Source organism: Diplotaxodon limnothrissa, linkage group LG23 (assembly GCF_057381915.1).
Source record: "Diplotaxodon limnothrissa isolate DT_005_m linkage group LG23, D_limnothrissa_male_GT1.1, whole genome shotgun sequence".
Lineage (NCBI taxonomy): Eukaryota > Metazoa > Chordata > Actinopteri > Cichliformes > Cichlidae > Diplotaxodon > Diplotaxodon limnothrissa.
The window spans coordinates 9871923-9890069 of record NC_140617.1 but is presented as its reverse complement, the minus strand read 5'-3'; the positions used below and the strand labels follow the sequence as shown (position 1 = coordinate 9890069).

Sequence of the window (18147 nt, the reverse complement as noted above, 5' to 3'; positions counted from 1 at the left end):
CTTCTTTGGGGTTTCTGTGAACATTTATTATAATTAAATCAAATTAAGTAGCTAAATATCTTGGCAGAGAGTGAATTTTAACTTTATTGAATGTCTACAGTGACGATAAGGAAATGTGCTGAAAGGCAAAACAAGATAATAACAGCAAAACAGAAAACAGCACAGTGACCGTTTTAATCATTTTGACCCATTAATATAACATTTTTTTTGTGAACTCTGAGTTAGGTTTATACAGAGTTTCTTCGCTTACCTGTGGAGGTGAAAGCCGCCTGAGCCCCACTGTCTCTGTGAATCTTGTTATCCAGTTGATGCACAGCGGCCGGGCTGACCGTTTCCTCACTGCTTATCATGGAGGTGTGTGATAGGGTTTGTGACTGCGCCCGCAGCCCCTCTAAAATACCGCGGCCCGCCTGCTCCATGTATTCCTCCGTCATCTGGGTGAGGGGACAGTCCTGAGGGGCAGAGTGGTAGGGCGTGTCCATTGGCGAGCTGGGCGGTGACAGGGAGGAGAGCGAGGAGCGGGAGGACAGCGAAGCCAGGGACTGCGGGGTGTCGTGGGAGCGTTTGGTTTTGCTCTGGGTCAGAGGGTCGGGGGTAAACATGGAGCAGTCTCTTGAGACGGTCTCTGGGGGAAGCAGGTAACGGAGGTGAGGCTCAAGGGGCTCTCCAGCGCCCTCGTGGCGCTCATATTGGGGGAGACCGTAGATGTCACTGAAACTGATGGAGCTGAGGGAGCCTCGGCTGGACGCCAGGGAACCCCGACTGGAGGCTAAAGAGCCGCGGCTGCTGCTGGACGACACGGTCAGAGAACTGGCCGACAGGCTGGAGGCAGACAAGACAAAGGAGCAGGAGAGAAATGGGTAGAAATCTAAATAATGCCTTTTATGAATTCAGTAAATGAAAACTTTATTTATTATAGTTATTTAAAGCTGTCTGCACTTCTGTTTTATTTTGATTACAATTTCACTTTAATTTAAAACTCCCAGTGGTGGCAAAACTACAGAACATGTGACTCATGAGAGAGCAGACACAGACAATGACTGAGGAACTTTAGGAGTGTGTGCTGCACCTTTTCAGCTGGGAGTGAAGGTAGGTGGTGATGCGTGTTGCCTCCTCCAGCTGTCTCAGCAGAACATTCCTCTTCTCCTGCTGCAGGATCCTGTTGGGAGATTCACTTCGATGTATAAGAAATCCAGAGTTCAATGTATGGCATCACATATCAGCCGACAGGCTTGTGTAACAGCTCACTGCGTTTTAATCTTACAGGATAAACTGGGCTACGAGGGCACTGGTATATTCCCTCTAGAAGAACACAGCTGCAAACCTAATCTGATAGTGAACGAGATACACTATGTTATGGTTTCATGTAAGGAGAGTTATTTGAGGCATCCTTCCCCTGATCAGCTCATTTTTATACACACTTCAAACCCATTCTAAAAGGTTTTAGTAAATGTTTAAAAACTGTGCGATAAAAAGCTGAAACAAAGCGGGCAATAAATAAAAATATCAGTAACAAATTGTTTCTGCATGGAAACTGTTTTGAGTTTTCTTTGGTTTGTCATTTTTCCAGTGTGAACAAACCACATACGGAAACCTGCTGACAGTTAGTATGTAGTATGGAAATGGACACACAGTCCAACAGCTCACTGCGATTTATGATGATGGATTTACAGCTTTTCATTTTAGTATGTGAGTATATGTGCATCCCCTTGATACAAAAAGAAACCCCACAGGCTGCTAAGTTCACAGACATATGACAGCTATGATGAAGGCAGTGGAGGCGATGATGGGGCAGAGAAGATAATAATTTCCAAATGAGTGTAAAAAGATTGGAAATACTGATGCCCTGTTAACATTTAAACACAATGTGTACCACTCTCAGTTCATACAGTGTCAACAAATTATTGTTCCAAGTACCTTTAATGGATGTAGAACAATATGACGTGTTAGGTAAAGCAAGCTGATTTAAAAAACAAACAAAAAAACAAAAAAACAACAAAAAAAAAAAACTGGCGGCACTTCACAGGCTCCATTACTCGAGAGGACCACATGACATCTCAGCATTTCCATCTATATGACTTTATATTTTCTTGCTATAAACTTCTTTCCATTTGTTTCTCTGTGGCTTCTCTTGTTTTGTTGTTTTTATGTCTTTCTTGCTTATTCCATAAATATGAAAATGTTTGTATAAAGAGTTGTAATTTGAACTGTGATACACATTTTGTTTACTCGATCGCTTGACTACTGTTATGGTGAGACCATTCACCTTGAGATTATCTTCATTTATGACACAAAGTAACCTTTGGCTTCATTTGGCATCTGTTTGAATGTGGAATGAGTCTTCAGGTGTCTTTATTATTATATATCCAATATGGTGCTATTGGTGTGTTCTGATGATAACTGTTACTTATTAACCCAATATTTATTAAATAACATTAAAGTGCACCTGACTGTAAATTATCACTCTGACAGGCAAATTTAAGATGCATAAACAAATAATACAGTAAGAGAGCACACTGTCATCATTCTCACCTCTGATTGGCTCCCTGGCTTTGGGAGCTCTGTGCCCTCTGCACCTCCTCCTCCAGCCTGGAGCGCTCCTCCTCCAGCTCCAGCAGCTTCTCCGGCAGGTGCTGCTGCTTGCTGACATGAATGATCTCCTGCAGGAGGGCCTCCTTCTCGCGCAGGAGTTGCAAGAAGTCCCGGTCGCGGTCTGCCTCGGCCCGCCCCGACCAGCTCTCACTGTCCAGCTGTGCTAGCTGGTGCTGTATGCTCTGCACCCTGAGAGAGGAGCGGGAAAGATTACACATGCTGTATAAACCCTTTACATTTTTACTTCGTAAATTTCACGTTCACTTTAAATTCACATACCATGATTAAGAAGAAATTAAAAAAAAAAATCAGTCTTTCAGACTCAGAACTTCATGATAATAGTTGTGGTTTAAAGTTTACATACACTCACATTCACAACCTCTGTGGCCCCATATTAATATTTTTATGAGCGGCTGCTGAATAAATGCTACCTGCAGCATTATGTACAGCTTCTGTTTACTCTGCACAAGTGTTTATAGCAACACACGTACAATCGGCTCCACTTAACACTGCACACTTGAGCCCTGCTGACGCTTCATGCTGTGATTTATAATGACAGCATTCAGTGTCTGTAATTTCTGCCCGAGCTACCTGCTGCATCAGCGAGTGCTCTTACAGGTGTATACGATCCAGATGTTTGCTCAGAGTTAATTGGGTTCTCACAGAGTGATTTCTCAGCTTGGATGAAATAACTGTGTTTATGTGAGATGGATTTGAGACAGAGTGACTCAGTGACAGAGCATGCAAGTTTCCACAGGTCTCCCCCCTCCCTCCCTGCCTCTCTTCCCCTCCTGATGTCATGGTTGGCACTACAGCTGCTGGGTCACAACAACAACATGAATCTTTTTTTTTTTTTTTTTTTTTTTTAATGTGTATCGAGCCAAAGTAATAACTCAGGATGTTGCTGCTGTAACCTCTTTATAGCTGGAAGACTGTCTGACCAGGAATCATTAGACAACACAAACATCAGAAGTTTGTTCTAGATTTTCTCACCGTCTGTCATTTTTGTGAACTGGGTCATATAATTTCCACTGTAATTTAATTTTCTTATAATAATGACACATAGTTTGGATAAGGCATGACCTGAGTGTGAAAGCAAAACCGATTTACTCGTTTAACGACCCTCTCCTATGGCCATGAGCTGCGCAATCCGCCAGAACAGCATCACAGATACAATTGACCTAAATGAGCTTCCTCGTAAGCGTGTCAGTGCATATAGGCACGTAGGGTTGGTACGCAGTACTGGGACACATGACGACATCAGCTGGATTAGCTTCTGATTTCAATGTTTCACTTTAATCATTGATATGATTTTGAATCCAGCCTTCAAACAGTTGAGAATTTCCACTGACTGCTGTCACATCATCACATTTGTCCTCAGTGAATTAGTGAGAGATGTTCCCTTGATTTTTTTGAGAGATCCTGATATGGTGACCAACTAACACATAGATTTAACCGAAGTGGCCTGAGTCACATTTACAGCCCAAATTACTGGACGAACCTGTGCTGAATTCGTAAGCACCCTTTTTTTTTTTTTTTTTAATGTAAAGGAATTCCATGCTTTATCCAGTGTTGATTTTGCCAACATATAAGTTGGTCTACGCTATAGGGTGAGCTGGGATATATTTAGCCAAACAGTGTCTATATTAAATCACCCTGCGGAGAAACAGGGTTTGACATGGAGGCTGGCCGTGGGCAGTCCTCTCCCTTTGGCTGTGTGCACAAAGGCAGCACACAGTCAGCAGCAGCAGCGTGGCCAGGCAAGAATGTGACCACCCAGCTCATTCTGCCGGCCAGACATCGCTCAGCAGCCACGTCCACCGGGCGCAAATACTATTCATAACACATCCTCCCACTGCTGGTGTGTCATAGTAGTACGAATAACAAACAGCCAGGCACACTTACTTTTTCTTGGCTTCCTCGTACTGCCAGTTCAGTTTCACTTTGTCCACCAAATATGAGGAGTCTTGGGAAACATACTGAAGAGAAATAAGGCAATGGACCAGATTACACGATACGATCAGATTATTTGGCTTTAGTCACTTCAAATTTATGCAGGGAGTTAAATAAAGTAATACACTCATCATCTGGGATGCTGACTATTAATTTAGGGTGAGACAGGGAGGTGTAGCGGCGTCTCCTACCTCCCCCATGATGTCAGTCTGACAGCCAGTGTCACAGTACTGCTGCAGATTGTCACCCACGGTCCCAGTGCTGTTCGCCATCTCGCTGGCCGAATCGCTCACCGACAAGCTGCTTTGGAAGTTAACAGTCAGCTTAGCCAGGCTCTGTGAGAAAGAGGACACGTTATGTTCATTTCCAACTCCATATTTATACTCTTAAATAATTCAAACCTTCAGATGATTCAGAGTTCAAAATAATCTTTATTTAACTTATACCGGGATATGTTAGAGATATGACTTCATTTTAATAAACAGTCAAGAGTAGTTTTTGTTCTTTGGGAACAACGGCCTGCTTCTTTCTTATTCACACAGGTGTACTCCGTCTTGCTTCTATTGATTTTCACTGCAAGATGTTAGCGAGACCTGCTATGATGTACGGTTTATGGACAGCGGCACTGTCGAAAAGACAGGAAGCGCATCTGGAGGAGTTGAAGATATTAAAGCTTTCATTGGGAATGACAAGAAATCATTATAATAAAGGACAGATTAGGTTGAGTAGACTGAGAGAAAGTAAGAGAGGCTGAGACAGTTCAGACAGTGGACATATTGGACAAAGGATGTTTAATATGGAGCTGTCAGACAGCGAGAAAAGAGGAAGACCTCAGAAATTTCATGAACATAGTGAAGGAGGTACATGCAGAGGGTTGGTGTGACAGAAGAGGATGTTAGGAATAAGGTGAGATGGATTCAGATGACCTGCAGTTGTGATCCCTAAAAGAAGCAGTCGAAAGAAGAAGAAAAAAGGTTCAAATTTCTTTGGTGGTCACCAGTTACGGTCACTTAAAGATAGCTTGGAAAATGCCCCCACAGCCAGAGTGGTAAAAAATAAAAATAAAATAAAAGTTAACATCAAACCTTCTACTAGAAAGAATAACATAAATACTGAAGGCCAAAGAAGACAAGTCTGAAAAGGTCTGGAGACCGTTTTTTACTTTCTCTGTTATCAGTGTAATTGTTTATTGTGAATCATGCAGAGTTTGTTTTTACTGAATTATTACAGGGAGTTTTTAGCCAAATTAAATGCCTCCGTTTTAGTTTATGTGAGTAGGTGCTTTAACGTGTTTGTATGATAAACGTTTGATCGTTTGCTTTTTCTTAAATGCCTTGTGTGAATTTTTCTTTTGATAAAGAAAAAATATGTCAAAAAGTGTCATCTGCCTCTGCGTGCTCAAAAATAGATCGTGATGCTGCCAGGAAATGCATCTGCAAATGTGGTCATCATTATCATCCTGTTACCGCTCGATTATTCACAATTTATTGCTGCGTCGTATATTTTGGTTTGCTGACAAAACCTGAAACTTGGTGGGTGATTCAGATGTCTGGAAATGTGCTTTAATAATAGACAATGAGGCGAAGTAGCAGAGGCTGACAGACACTAGAGGTCAGTATCGAACATGTCAACAACAAAAAAAAAAAAAAACTGAGAACTTCTGAAGCTAGCAAGTCAACATGATCTTTAAAGAAGAAGGGGAAAAAAGAGACACCTGGATGAGGTCCTGCCTCTCCTTCTCGCCTGTGCTGATGGCCTTCTTGATGCTACGCAGTTCGTTGAAGATGGCTTGAGCCTCGTCCAGCTTGTAGTTTGTCTGACTGGAGGACATCTTTCTGTCAATCCTGGAAGGTAAAAAATACACATTTTATATCTGCTAAGACACTCTTGGCTTTTGCAAAGTATAATGAAGCTCTGATGTACAGCAAGGGCTCTCGAAACATTATGACCGAGTGGCATGTAATGTGGTTTATTTTGATTTTTTTTGTTGTTGTTTTGTAGTTTTTTGGGTTTTTTTTTTTTTTTTTTTTTACTTTAAAGTGGCTGTTACATTCATTGACAGTAAAGGTAACTGTCAGGGTAACTGAAGGCCCATGTGACTAATTCCCTGTGATGGGAGGGCTTTTAGGGCCTTGTTTATGAAGGACAGGAGAATGGGGATGGGTTTGTGTGGCATCACCAGTGATGTGTACACTCCTCTGATTTTTATAAGGAAGAGCCAGCGAAGCGTGAAAGGGAAGCTGTTCAGAATTACTGGTCGATCTACATTCCCACCCTCACCTATGGCCATGAGCTCTGGGTAGTGACCAAAAAAAAAAAAAAAAAAAAAAAAAAAAAATAAGAACCAAAGGGCAGAAATCAGCTTCCTCTGAAGGGCAGCTGGGATGTTCATTAGAGACAGGGTTCAGGAGTAGAACCACTACTCCTCCAAACTGAAAGCAGGAGGAGGTGGTTTCCCAGCACATTTGATGTGAGGCGTTCCTGGACTTACCAGGAAGAGGGCCTGTGGCAGACTCACTGCATGCTGGAGGGTTTATATGCCTCTCCTGGCTTGGGAATGACTCAATATCCCCATGAAAGAGCTGCAGGAGATGGTGGGAGAGAGGTCTGAGCACAGGGCCCAGATAAGCAGTAGAAAGCTGGTGGATGAAGGGAAGCCTGCTGTGATGGTAACACTAGAATAGTTAAATGTGAAGAGAAATGCCACCTTGTTCTTGTGTTTTGTTTCTTTATCACAGTATGACATGAACTGTGAATTAATTAAATGTATAGTAGTGCAGTCAGCACTCATGGACGCCCCATAAAATGTTAATAAGGGCAGTCTTTAACCCACAGGCCACACTCTGAAAGCCCTGGTCCCAGAGGGCAAACCTTCATGGTTTCAGTATTTTTCCTATGTTCTTAAAAAGCTTAAAATCAAAGATGTTTGAAAAGACATCTGCTGAAAATCAAATTCAATCCAACTAATGAACTGAGCTATGAAGACAACACAAGACAAACCAGTTTTTTTATGGTCCGACGGTTTTAACAAGCTTGTGTTCTCGTGTGTGTTTTTGGAGTTACAGCTTTTTTAATTTGCTACGTCTCTAAGTAGCTTTGCTGCACTGTAACAATGTAAAGTTTCCCTTTATGACCTCCAGGGAGAAAAGTTGCTGCACGGCTGTAGCTAACGTGGGTCCTAATAAACTAAACTAAAGGTATATCAGCATCATGTATGTCGGTGATTTTCTAAGTGAGGTTGAGAGATGGATATATGAAGCCTGCAAACTGAACATTATTAGTTAATAATATAAAAAGATTTTTAAACAAATATATTATTTTTTTCTGATAATCATTCATGAGTCTTCTGTCATTTTTGGGCTTCCATAGAGGTCGATGTCAGAACTAAAAGTTTAAACTTATGTTAATGTTTTCAAGCATCTTTGTTCATCTTTGACTTTAAGACAGGATAAAACTGAAATGGATTTAATTTCGGACACTAAAAGTAATAAGAGTAATTACCAAAAGAAGCACAAGGATTAAGAATGAGAGCTAATCGGCTCTACTGAACTGTTATTTATCACCAATCTGACTCTTACCTACCTTTACTTTCTTATTTGTATCTAAAGTAGTTTAAAATTAGGAATGAATCTCTCATTCACTTGCACAACAAGATACGGTGCTTTGTATTGGGAAAACTTGTCAGTGGTGAGTAAAGTCACAAAATAATCTGATGAACATCTGAAGTCTTACTGTATTGTATTCATGAATGAGTCAAGTGTTTCTTTAGACTGTGGTTAGTTCAGAAATACTGAAACTGCATGTGACAGACTGGTATAAAGGCTCCGTTCGTTTACTTTCAACAATCAGGGATTGTTTGGGCTCTCCCTGATTTAGCAGGTGAAATCTCTGCGTGGGTTTATCCTACAGATCATGACATTAAAAAATAAACAAAAACATATCACAGTACACCAAATATGACCTATCTGCGCATTTCATCGTGCTTGCAGAGTAAATCTTGTATCCCTAGTCTGTGTGTGTGTGGTTAGGTAGGTGATTGGTTGGTGGGGAGCTGGAAGAGCACAGGACCGTGCCTCCTCCGTTAGTGGACCTGGCACGTGGCCTCCCCTCTCGCCACAACCCGCTTCCTTCACTCTCCTTCAACAGCAGGTACTGTTCATCCACCCGACCCTGCCTCTTCCTCCCAAAACAAGCCCTGCTTTGTTCCGCCCGGCCCATTGGCAGGGCCGAGGAGTTTATAGGTTTATGTGTTTAGCAGAAAACAGGACACTGCCCACCCTTCTGTGCTTGGCTGTATTGAACCGCCCCACCTCCCCCGTGCCGTACAGCATCATATATGCTTACATTTATTTTAGTTCAATTCTTAGAGCTGCTGATTACGATGTTGGCTACAGAAACAGGTCAGAGGAAGCATGTGAAGCATCCAAAAATTCAGAGAAATTCATCAAGATAAGATGGAGAACAGATGAGACGTCTGTATGGCAAACTGTCCAAAAGATTAAAACTCCTAAGTCCAACTCCTGAATTCTTTAAGTCGAGCAATGAAGATTAAGGAGCAGGAGGGCTCTACACCAGAAACTGTTGGTTTGCTTTATCTGATGCGACATGGCGTGGAGAACAATTAGCTATATCGCTGACAACAGCTGAGATTGGAGAAAAAAAAAACAACCCCAAAACAACAGCCGTAGGGTTCCTCATGGCCTCAGCCCTACCGGGTGACCCAGAGGGAACAAAGGGACGCGCACACACATACACAAAGGCTAACAAAGACATAAACATGCATATGAGCACGTATACACACACGTAAAAAAAATTCAAGAAGAGGATGCGTCTCCGTTTTCTGCAAGCTGTGTATTCTCCTGTCTATTCTGGGAATTACTTGAGTTGTGTATTATCTAAGAGATAAGGGACTCTTTGCCAGGACTCAGGAAGTGCAGAGGAATTTGCTGCCAGATATCTCTGTGTTTTTGAAACTGCTTTCAAGCCCACACCTCCCCCCCCTTTTCACCCCCTCCACCTCTACCCCCCCTTCTCCATGGAACAACTTCCTCTCCAGGCTGAGCCTTGGCTCTCTGCACTCCACTGGTGCATCCTCTTCCTGAGGTGGAGTCCCCTTTTCCATCAAAAACTCCCTCCATTTGCCTTTTCTGAAACATTCTCTCTTTTTTTCTCCTCTCAGAGGTGGAGCTTCTATTTCTAACATGAAATTTGGAGCTGCTTAGAAATGTTCCCAGCACAGGAAGACGCCATGTGAATGTGTGTGAAAAGCAACAAAAACTAGAAGTACAATGAATAATAGAGAAAAGTTACTTTAAATCACAATATATTCCTATTAACTTAAATATCTTCTTTTTCTTTTTTAAATGAGTCAAAGGCCTTTTTGCTTGAAATCTTTGAAATTTGAATCAGTCTTAGGTAAACGAAATCGTGTCTAAACTGTGAGGAGTGGAAACTGTTTTAAAAGATTATAATATTTAAATTTGAAAGCTCTGTTCAACAATATAGACAACATAAAAGTGTGGCGAGGAAAGGGAAAAGGTTTTAAAGGAACCTAAAGGATGAGACCAAACATACAGTGTGAGAAAGAATAAAAAAGGGAAAAGGCCGCTGGGTGGGGAGCAACAAGGCCGAGTGTTGTAGGAAGGAGAAAGGCGGCCATGGGAGGAAGGGTGGGCCTGGGACACACAGAGGCAGAGGAACACTCACTCCTGCAGGGTCTCCACTCCCATTTCCTTATACTGCAGCTCCTGCTTCACCTGGGCCAGCTCCTGCTTCAGTCGGGAGAGCTGCGGACAGAAGCGAGCACCGGGTTAGCGTGGCACACAATGGGCTTCTCTCACCACCGACACCGGCCAAAAGTGCCAAGTCACGACTATTCACATACAGGAATGCTCAGCTATGTTTATATAGAGGACCGCACACACACACACACACACAATCACACACACAGGGTCACACACTGAGGCGTTTTGTGCTTGAGAGGGTTTAGAAAAATAGAAATCTATAATTGATATGGTGGCTGTGAAGTGTGACCCAGTTAAAGATTTTTAAAAATATTATTTTAATATGAAATAGGGAAAGGGAACAATTTCAGAGTTACAGAGGGCACGTGAATTTTAATTTACCAAGTTTAGAGACAATCAAAGGTTAGGAGAAGGCCTGTAATACAATATATAGGGAGTCAAGATTTTTTAAAAAGAGGCATTATTCTAATTTATCTGATGTTTGTTGAATTATTTTTAAACACAGAAGCAACAAAGTCAAAAAACTGCAGCTCTTCTAATGGCCACTTGAGGCTGACTCCAGGTTACAGCAGAAATAAACATGTTTAGAGCCTGTTATAACAAACAGGTCCCTATGGATAGTTTCCCCTAAACCTCAACTGCACAGAAGGTCTTTTTTTTTTTAATAATTCACCTATTTGAACATATTTTGGGCATAATGTTAGTGCTGTGGCTGCTTTGACTAAAGTTTTCTTGCACTAACAGCTACAGCTGCGAGCTGAATGCAGTACAAACACATTGATCTTACATCTGCCTAATGAGAATCTTCCTGATTTAAGGGCCCTTTTTTCTCCTCGCAATCGTTTCTTCCTCGGTGTGTGCACAAATTCATGAGGGCCACATCGATAAACAACACAGATACCATTTCCATCCCATAAGTAAAACCTAGAACGATATTCAGATCCTTACAAGGAAGATGATGTTGCTTTAAACAGGCTGCCAACCTGTTCCAATAAATATTGTTCATATCTGGGACAGTGTCAGACAACATGCTGACAACGGGAATGTTAACAGAGGGGAGTTATTACAGTTACCACAGAGCATGCGCTCATTGAACATCCCACTGTTTCAAATGAGGTCCGCCTATGTAGAAGGAATCTCTGTGAAAGAAACAGTTCAGTCTTCAGACCGCTCTAAATTCTCAGTTCCACAAGTTTTTTCTACTCTTGGCTCTCTACGAGCTCAATGAGAATAAACAGCTTTAATATGAGCCTCTCAGGCACACAGCTACACCCGTATGCTGTTAAAACCCTCAGTTTTTAAAAGACAACCAATCAGCAGAAAGTCTGTTTTAAAAGTGGGAGGGGCTAAACAATTCATTCCAGAGTGTGAGCTGATGGCAAAGACAGTATAAACAGGGATGAAGCTTTCTGCCTTCTTTCTGAAGGCGACCAGATGGAGGATTATCTGTGTTATAGAAGGGAAACTCAATGTCTAAAAACCCATCAATCACAAGTCGTTACCCAATGGATGGGCATTTTCACGGTCAGACCCCGCCCCTCACAATCAGATCCGGTCTGCGGCAACTACGATGGAGATGGAGAAAACTCTCATCGAGGCTTCAAAAAAAAAAAAAAAAAAAAAAGACAAAAAGTGACATGACAGTAGCTCGATCCACCTTTTATACTGTCTGTGGGTGATAAGGTGCACCAAGGCCCAGTATAAAATAAACCAAGATCACTGTAAACAGTAAATCATGTAAAGCTATGCTTGTAGAGTCCAAGAATAATAACAACATGGAGAGGGAAATGAACACGTGTATCTTTTAAGGTCATATTAGTTTTTAAATATCCATTCGCTTCCGCTTATCCTCTCCAGGGTCGCTGGAGCCTATCCCAGCTGTCATTGGGCGAGAGGCGGCGTACACCCTGGACAGGTCGTCAGTCTGTCGCAGGGCCAACATATAGAGACACAGACAACCATTCGTGCTCACATTCACGCACAGAGTCACACCTATTAATAATTTAGATTAATCAATTAACCTATCCCCACTAACTGCATGTCTTTGGACTGTGGGAGGAAGCCCGAGTACCCGGAGGGAACCCACGCAAACACGGGGAGAACATGCAAACTCCACACAGAAAGACCCCGGCCTGATGGTGGAATTGAACTCAGGACATTCTTGCTGTGCGGCTACCGTGCGAACCACCGTGCTGCAAGTTCTTAATAGAGAGTTACAAGTGGATACAAGAGGTTCCAATCAGTCTAAAACTATTTCATTGATTGCATTGATATTACTGTAATGATGGTGGTCACATAAATTAATCCTAATATTTAACACAGATTATATTGACCTTCATTGATTACCAGGAAATCTGAGTTATCTGGTCTTTAATCACTGTAAATATGTTTATTTATGGACGTTGCCTAATTTGTCAATATAATCTTTAAAGAAACTCAATTTCTCTGATTTGTCGACAGATTTCTTCAGTAACATCAAAATTACACCTTACTCAACACTTCAGGTTAAAATGTTGTTCATGCAGGAGAAACACCCTCGCCCATAGTACTGATCAGAGAGAAATGTCCTATATAACCCCATCAGGGACCTCAGCTTGACCCCTTCATGATCTCATCCTCATCCTCCTGAGGCCCCAGGCCAGAGCCACTGTATCCTGTAGGGGCCACACCCCAGCCCCTTTCTCTGCCCAAAAGGGCCCCTCACTGCAGCCCATTGTTCTCCTGCGATAATGACTTACCCGCTCTCGTCTACAGGCTATTTCCATTTTGATTTGGTCAGGGTCGTATTTCGCGTTTGAGGAGGAGCCAGAGACCGCTGTGGACACACAGAAAGGAAAAGCAGACAGGTTCGAGTTAGTTAGCCGTGATGATTTTAAGGTGTCATCTCTCAGATGCCCCCTGGACACCGTGTGTGTGACAGCTGGCAGGAGTCAGGGTTTATTGGGTGGAGGTAGTTAAAAGGGAGGATTTGCACCCCTCCCAAAAGTCTTTAAAGGGATATCAGCAGTAATACATGTCCAGACTAGATAACTGGGTCAGCCAAGGTCATGTTTGGTTCCCATGAGAGCTTCAGGCTCATATTTTTCGCATCCATTTTCATTCCTTTCTGTTCATCTCCTTTGTGCATCTTATTATAAAACAAAATATGGTGTACACTATCAGACGAGTGAAGGACATCTGTGCGTCTTACTGCTGGTGATGGAGCGATTGTCCTCAGAGAGCTCGTGGAAGAGCATCATTTCCTGCTGAGCCAGCTCCAGTCGCTGTTGCTTGACCAGGTATATCTCCTTCTTGGCTTTGAGGGCCTCCTGGGCCACCACAAGGTACTCCTTCAGCATGTGCTCCTGCTCCTGCCGCCATTGAGTCCGCGGGTTCTCAATCTGGGTGGTCTCTGACAGGACGACAAAGACAGGAGTCAACAAATAATTGCACAAAGACATGTGAAACTACAAACTATAAGTACACTGTATTAAAATTCAGTGGGCTTTCACTCTGCCAAGTTATAGTCAAATAAAGTCTTTTTAATACAAGTTGCATTTACTTGTGCTTAATTTTTATGCTGAGGGGACAAAAGCCAAGTTAATGTACTCACTGTTAATGTGGTCAATGTAGTAAACTCCCACTTGTTGGTCATAAACTTCCTCCCACCCGAGAGGCAGCTCATCTCCAACACAGTCGGCGAACGTCAGCGGTTTGGTGATCCTGAAAATTATTGAGAATATTTCAGTGCAAACAATAACCCGCAATGAAGATCATATACAGAATAAAAACATGTATCCTGCAAACTCTCACTTCTTTTTCAATATCAAAACACTGATCAATAAACCTCACTACATTCCCATCCTGTTTAGTTACTCTCATTTAAACATTCATACAAATACATTTTCTTCCTCATTTATTATGTACATACAGTAAAATGGTGTGTTAAGTTCTAATGAACAAAAGCAAACATTTATTCTTTATGTGTTCGTGTGGTTAAATGACCAAAACAGTTGAGAACGTGTAATACGAGAAAAACAACACAATTCAAAAATGCAAAAATACATTTCACAGAAATTGGCATAAAAAAAACAAACATCAAACATCATAACCTGAAATGCACCAATCAAATAACAAAGTTGCTCGATATACTATAAGTGGTAGCAGGCAGGTGAACCCTACATGGTCAAAAAGCTAAATCTTTCACAAATGTACCTATGACCTTGATACAAAATTTTGCATAATTAGTAGGGGTGGGGGGAAAAAAATCGATACTGTGTAGTATCGTGATATTTTGTTTGCTAATAATGTATCGATACAGGGACAGCAGAAATCGATATTTTGTTACAAAAAAAGTTTTTGTGCTCTGACTTCAGAGCATGTTGATCCTTTTTCTGAGCAAGAATCCTGACATTCCTTCACTGTCCAAATGTGTTTAACTTTTTTTTGGCAGCAATAAACATGACAGTTTACTTATTTTAATTTAAGACATGTTTTATTTTAATTAAGTTTAGAACTTTTTTATTTAATGTAAAATTATATTTTGTTTTAATTTACTTTCAAATTCTTCAGTTGCTGAATGGGCTGCATAGTTTTCATAAATTGCATAGTTCAGAATAGCTATAATTGTACCAGATGGTTGCATTCAGTTAAGTTGGGCTAGACTGTAGTACAACAATAAAAATGACTGAAATGAGAGAAAGACTGAGTGCGAGGCTTTGATATTAGATAAAATGAATATTGATAAACCTTTATGTACAGAATCTGAATATCGCAGATATTTAAAAAAAAAAAAAAAAAAAAAAAAAAAAAAAAAAAAAAAAAAATCGCAATAATATCATATCGTGCGTTAAGTATTGTGATAATATCGTATCGTGGGATGTATGGTGATTCCCACCTCTAATAATTAGTGCATAGAGCATACTTTACATGCCATAATACCAGTATGATCTGTTTAAGCATTCTTAAACAGATCATATGCACAATACAGTCCGTGACTCCTCTGCACCATCGCTCATGACCCACTGCCACATGTCAATAGCACCTTTAAAAATATATTTACTAAAAAACATTTATGACATGTTCAGTATTTGTTTTACCCGCCAAAAAACACGTCTTTCTCTTCCCTGACAGATTTTAGACAAATGAATATGAATCATGAGCTTCAGGAGGCTTTGGAGTCAGATATAATGACTTTGAGTCAGTGACCTTCACATGTTTATGAATTTACATTCTATTTGTGGCAGCGGTGAGTATGTGCATGTGTGTACATAAAGTACTTTATTTGTGACAAGTAACTACCTGAGCAAAACAACCAGCTGACACTTTCACGCATCATTACATCCTGTGGTTTAACTCCACATCCATGGACTGCAGCTAGTCCTCGCCCCACTCCACTGGATCTGTAGAGCAGAACAAGGACTAAAACTGAAAGTCCAGGACAGAGAAGTCTGTCTTGAGTCTGCACGACCTGACCAGAGAACCCAACGGTAATTAGAAACACAGGAAGGAAAGATGCCACAGTCAGGTGACTATCACCAACTGCATTTAATAAAATTAAATCTAAAACTAAAACTAGGTATGCAATTTAGCTGTGGCTAAAAGTGAACACTAAATAACAAACATTGCTACAAAAAACTAGCCCCAGATTGAGCTATTATGAGGCAGCAATCCCCCCCAGAGTAAAGTGGAAAATTGACAGACTGCAGCACTGTAGTGGCATCTGTTGTGGCGAACAGAGAAAGCCGAATGTCAAATTGAAGCTGTCAATCCCACCTTCAGCTATGGCCATGAGTTACTGTCATTGGCTGAAAGATGATCCTGATCACAAGTGGCAGAAATGAGTAGAGCAGAAGAAATCAAAAGGGATCAGAGGTTTTTTCATAGTTGCCTCATCTTTTCCAGCTGTTGCAGCATCTTCCACTCTGTAATCTGAGAGTCTCTGAGTTCCTTTACCAATATAACATTGAAACGGTGGTGAGGGCTGACCAACTCGTACACCCATGTACGCGTACCTGTGTGCCTAACAACAATCAATAGCGAAAATGACACCAAAGCAGAGTGAATGCCAGTGGATGTGACATCATATTTACAATGCATCAACATTCACAAGGGCAAAAACAGTGACCATAAACTAGGCTTTAGAGATGGCATGAAGAGTTTATTCATGCAGGAGGGGCTCAGAGAAGAGCTGCTGATCCTCAAAATCGAAAGGAGCCAGCTTGAGGTAGCCCAGTAAAGTCTGTTGCCACCCCCCCCCCCCCCCCCAAAAAAAAACAAAAAAAAAAACACAAAGAACAAGGGCAAGGCAAATGACAGCCTGACACATGATGATCTCTACTACCCTAACAAATCATATCAGTGAGTCATGGAGCAGCGGGTTTGATGACAGCAGTTCATACAGTAGCTAATTTCCATCAAATCAGCACAAAAGGAAAAAGGAGGAACAGCAACCACCACACTATGCTCACAATGCAGACAGCGCATTAGTCCTGATCCTGTCGAGGTATGCATACAATGAGGGGATGGCCCGGAGAGAGACGCTGAGACATTCTGCACAGCATTCCTCAGAGCAAACTCACTTCACCAGATCTCACTACCTCATTTCGGTCAAAGAATTGGCATTCGGATTAAGAGCCAGTTGATGAGTCAATGCAGAATTAGCCCTTCGCTCTCATTGAAGTGACATAAAAACAAGGCGTTCTAACACAAACAAAGCTGTACTGAATCCTAATTGATGATTGGTCACAGGAGCTTACCTCTAATTCAATAAAACCCCTAATCTGCTGCTTAAGTGCAGCTCTGCATGTGTTGTAAGTCAGTATTAAACGTTCAAACATGTGTTCATAAATTATTAGTTAAGGAAGCCTAATATTCAGCTGAGTAGGTATCGAGTTTTCAGATTTGGGGATTCTGTTTTTTCAATGCTTGACATCCCTCTCACTGAGAGCAGTGATTATCATGCTTCAGCTCACCTCACTGTTGCTAAATTAGCAGCTTTGACACTGGATTTGGCCAATTTTCAAATCCCTTTCGACAATTTTTTTTTCCCCTCCAGAAAACGGTTTTGAGAGAAAAAATAATTCGTCATAACATCTTGATGTCCTGGAGCAGGATCATCAGTATCTCTTTCTCCCTGATGTGTTTATTAGAAAAGCTTCAGAACGTGAGAGGAAATAAAGCTGATTTCTGAAATCACTGTACATGTAGCCAAAATCACAGCATAGCCATCGTCTTTAACTCGTGTATGACGGTTATTTACCGTTTATTGCTATGAAAGTTAAGAAGCAAAATGAGATTAGTAGAACTGCAACTGGCAACATTTTCTTTGCCTCAGTTTCATAAATGTTTTTTTTTATATTACAGAGACAAGAGAAGCTGAACCTCTGAAGTATTATGTGCGACATTACATTTTTTCCTTATAACTGACCTCTGCTTTCTACAAACACTGACCCAACAAAGACCCATATATTCCCCTTTGAGAACCAGAAAATGGCTTCAGTCAACATTATGATGCGATCCTTTAAGACAATACAAAGAATCGACCGCTGAGTGATCATGGCCAATCATGGATAGCAATGTATGTTTTATAATATTTGCGATGCCTTGGGTATTTTACAAATGGATTCATTATTTTTTTCAAGCAAAACAGCTTAAGCACGTTCACTGTTCACAATACTGTCTGATGAAGCACCTGAATAACTTCTTCCTGACAACGACAAATCCAAGTGTTACACCAAACACAACAAAAGTGAGAAGAAAGAGAAGCTGACAGGAAAAGTTTCCTCGTCAAAGTTTTGAGCTGTGACTTGACCAATTAGCAATTACCAGTAAACGAAATTATTACAGGTAGAAGGTGTGAAACGCCTTCAAACTGCTG

The 18147-nt window shown here is 41.3% G+C and overlaps 1 protein-coding gene across 1 annotated transcript in view; it reads right to left on the bottom strand.

Moving 5' to 3' along the window:
- The window catches only part of wwc3 (WWC family member 3), a 42170-nt gene that overhangs the window by 7364 nt on the left and 16659 nt on the right, over positions 1–18147 (bottom strand). The window contains exons 2-11 of the mRNA XM_085347975.1: positions 13882–13991; positions 13480–13680; positions 13028–13104; positions 10252–10331; positions 6260–6389; positions 4737–4880; positions 4498–4571; positions 2533–2781; positions 1070–1159; positions 251–822 (exon numbers count right to left, since the gene is read on the bottom strand). Of these exons, the coding sequence (XP_085204101.1) occupies positions 251–822; positions 1070–1159; positions 2533–2781; positions 4498–4571; positions 4737–4880; positions 6260–6389; positions 10252–10331; positions 13028–13104; positions 13480–13680; positions 13882–13991 (1727 nt within the window). The remainder of the gene's footprint in view (positions 1–250; positions 823–1069; positions 1160–2532; positions 2782–4497; positions 4572–4736; positions 4881–6259; positions 6390–10251; positions 10332–13027; positions 13105–13479; positions 13681–13881; positions 13992–18147) is intronic.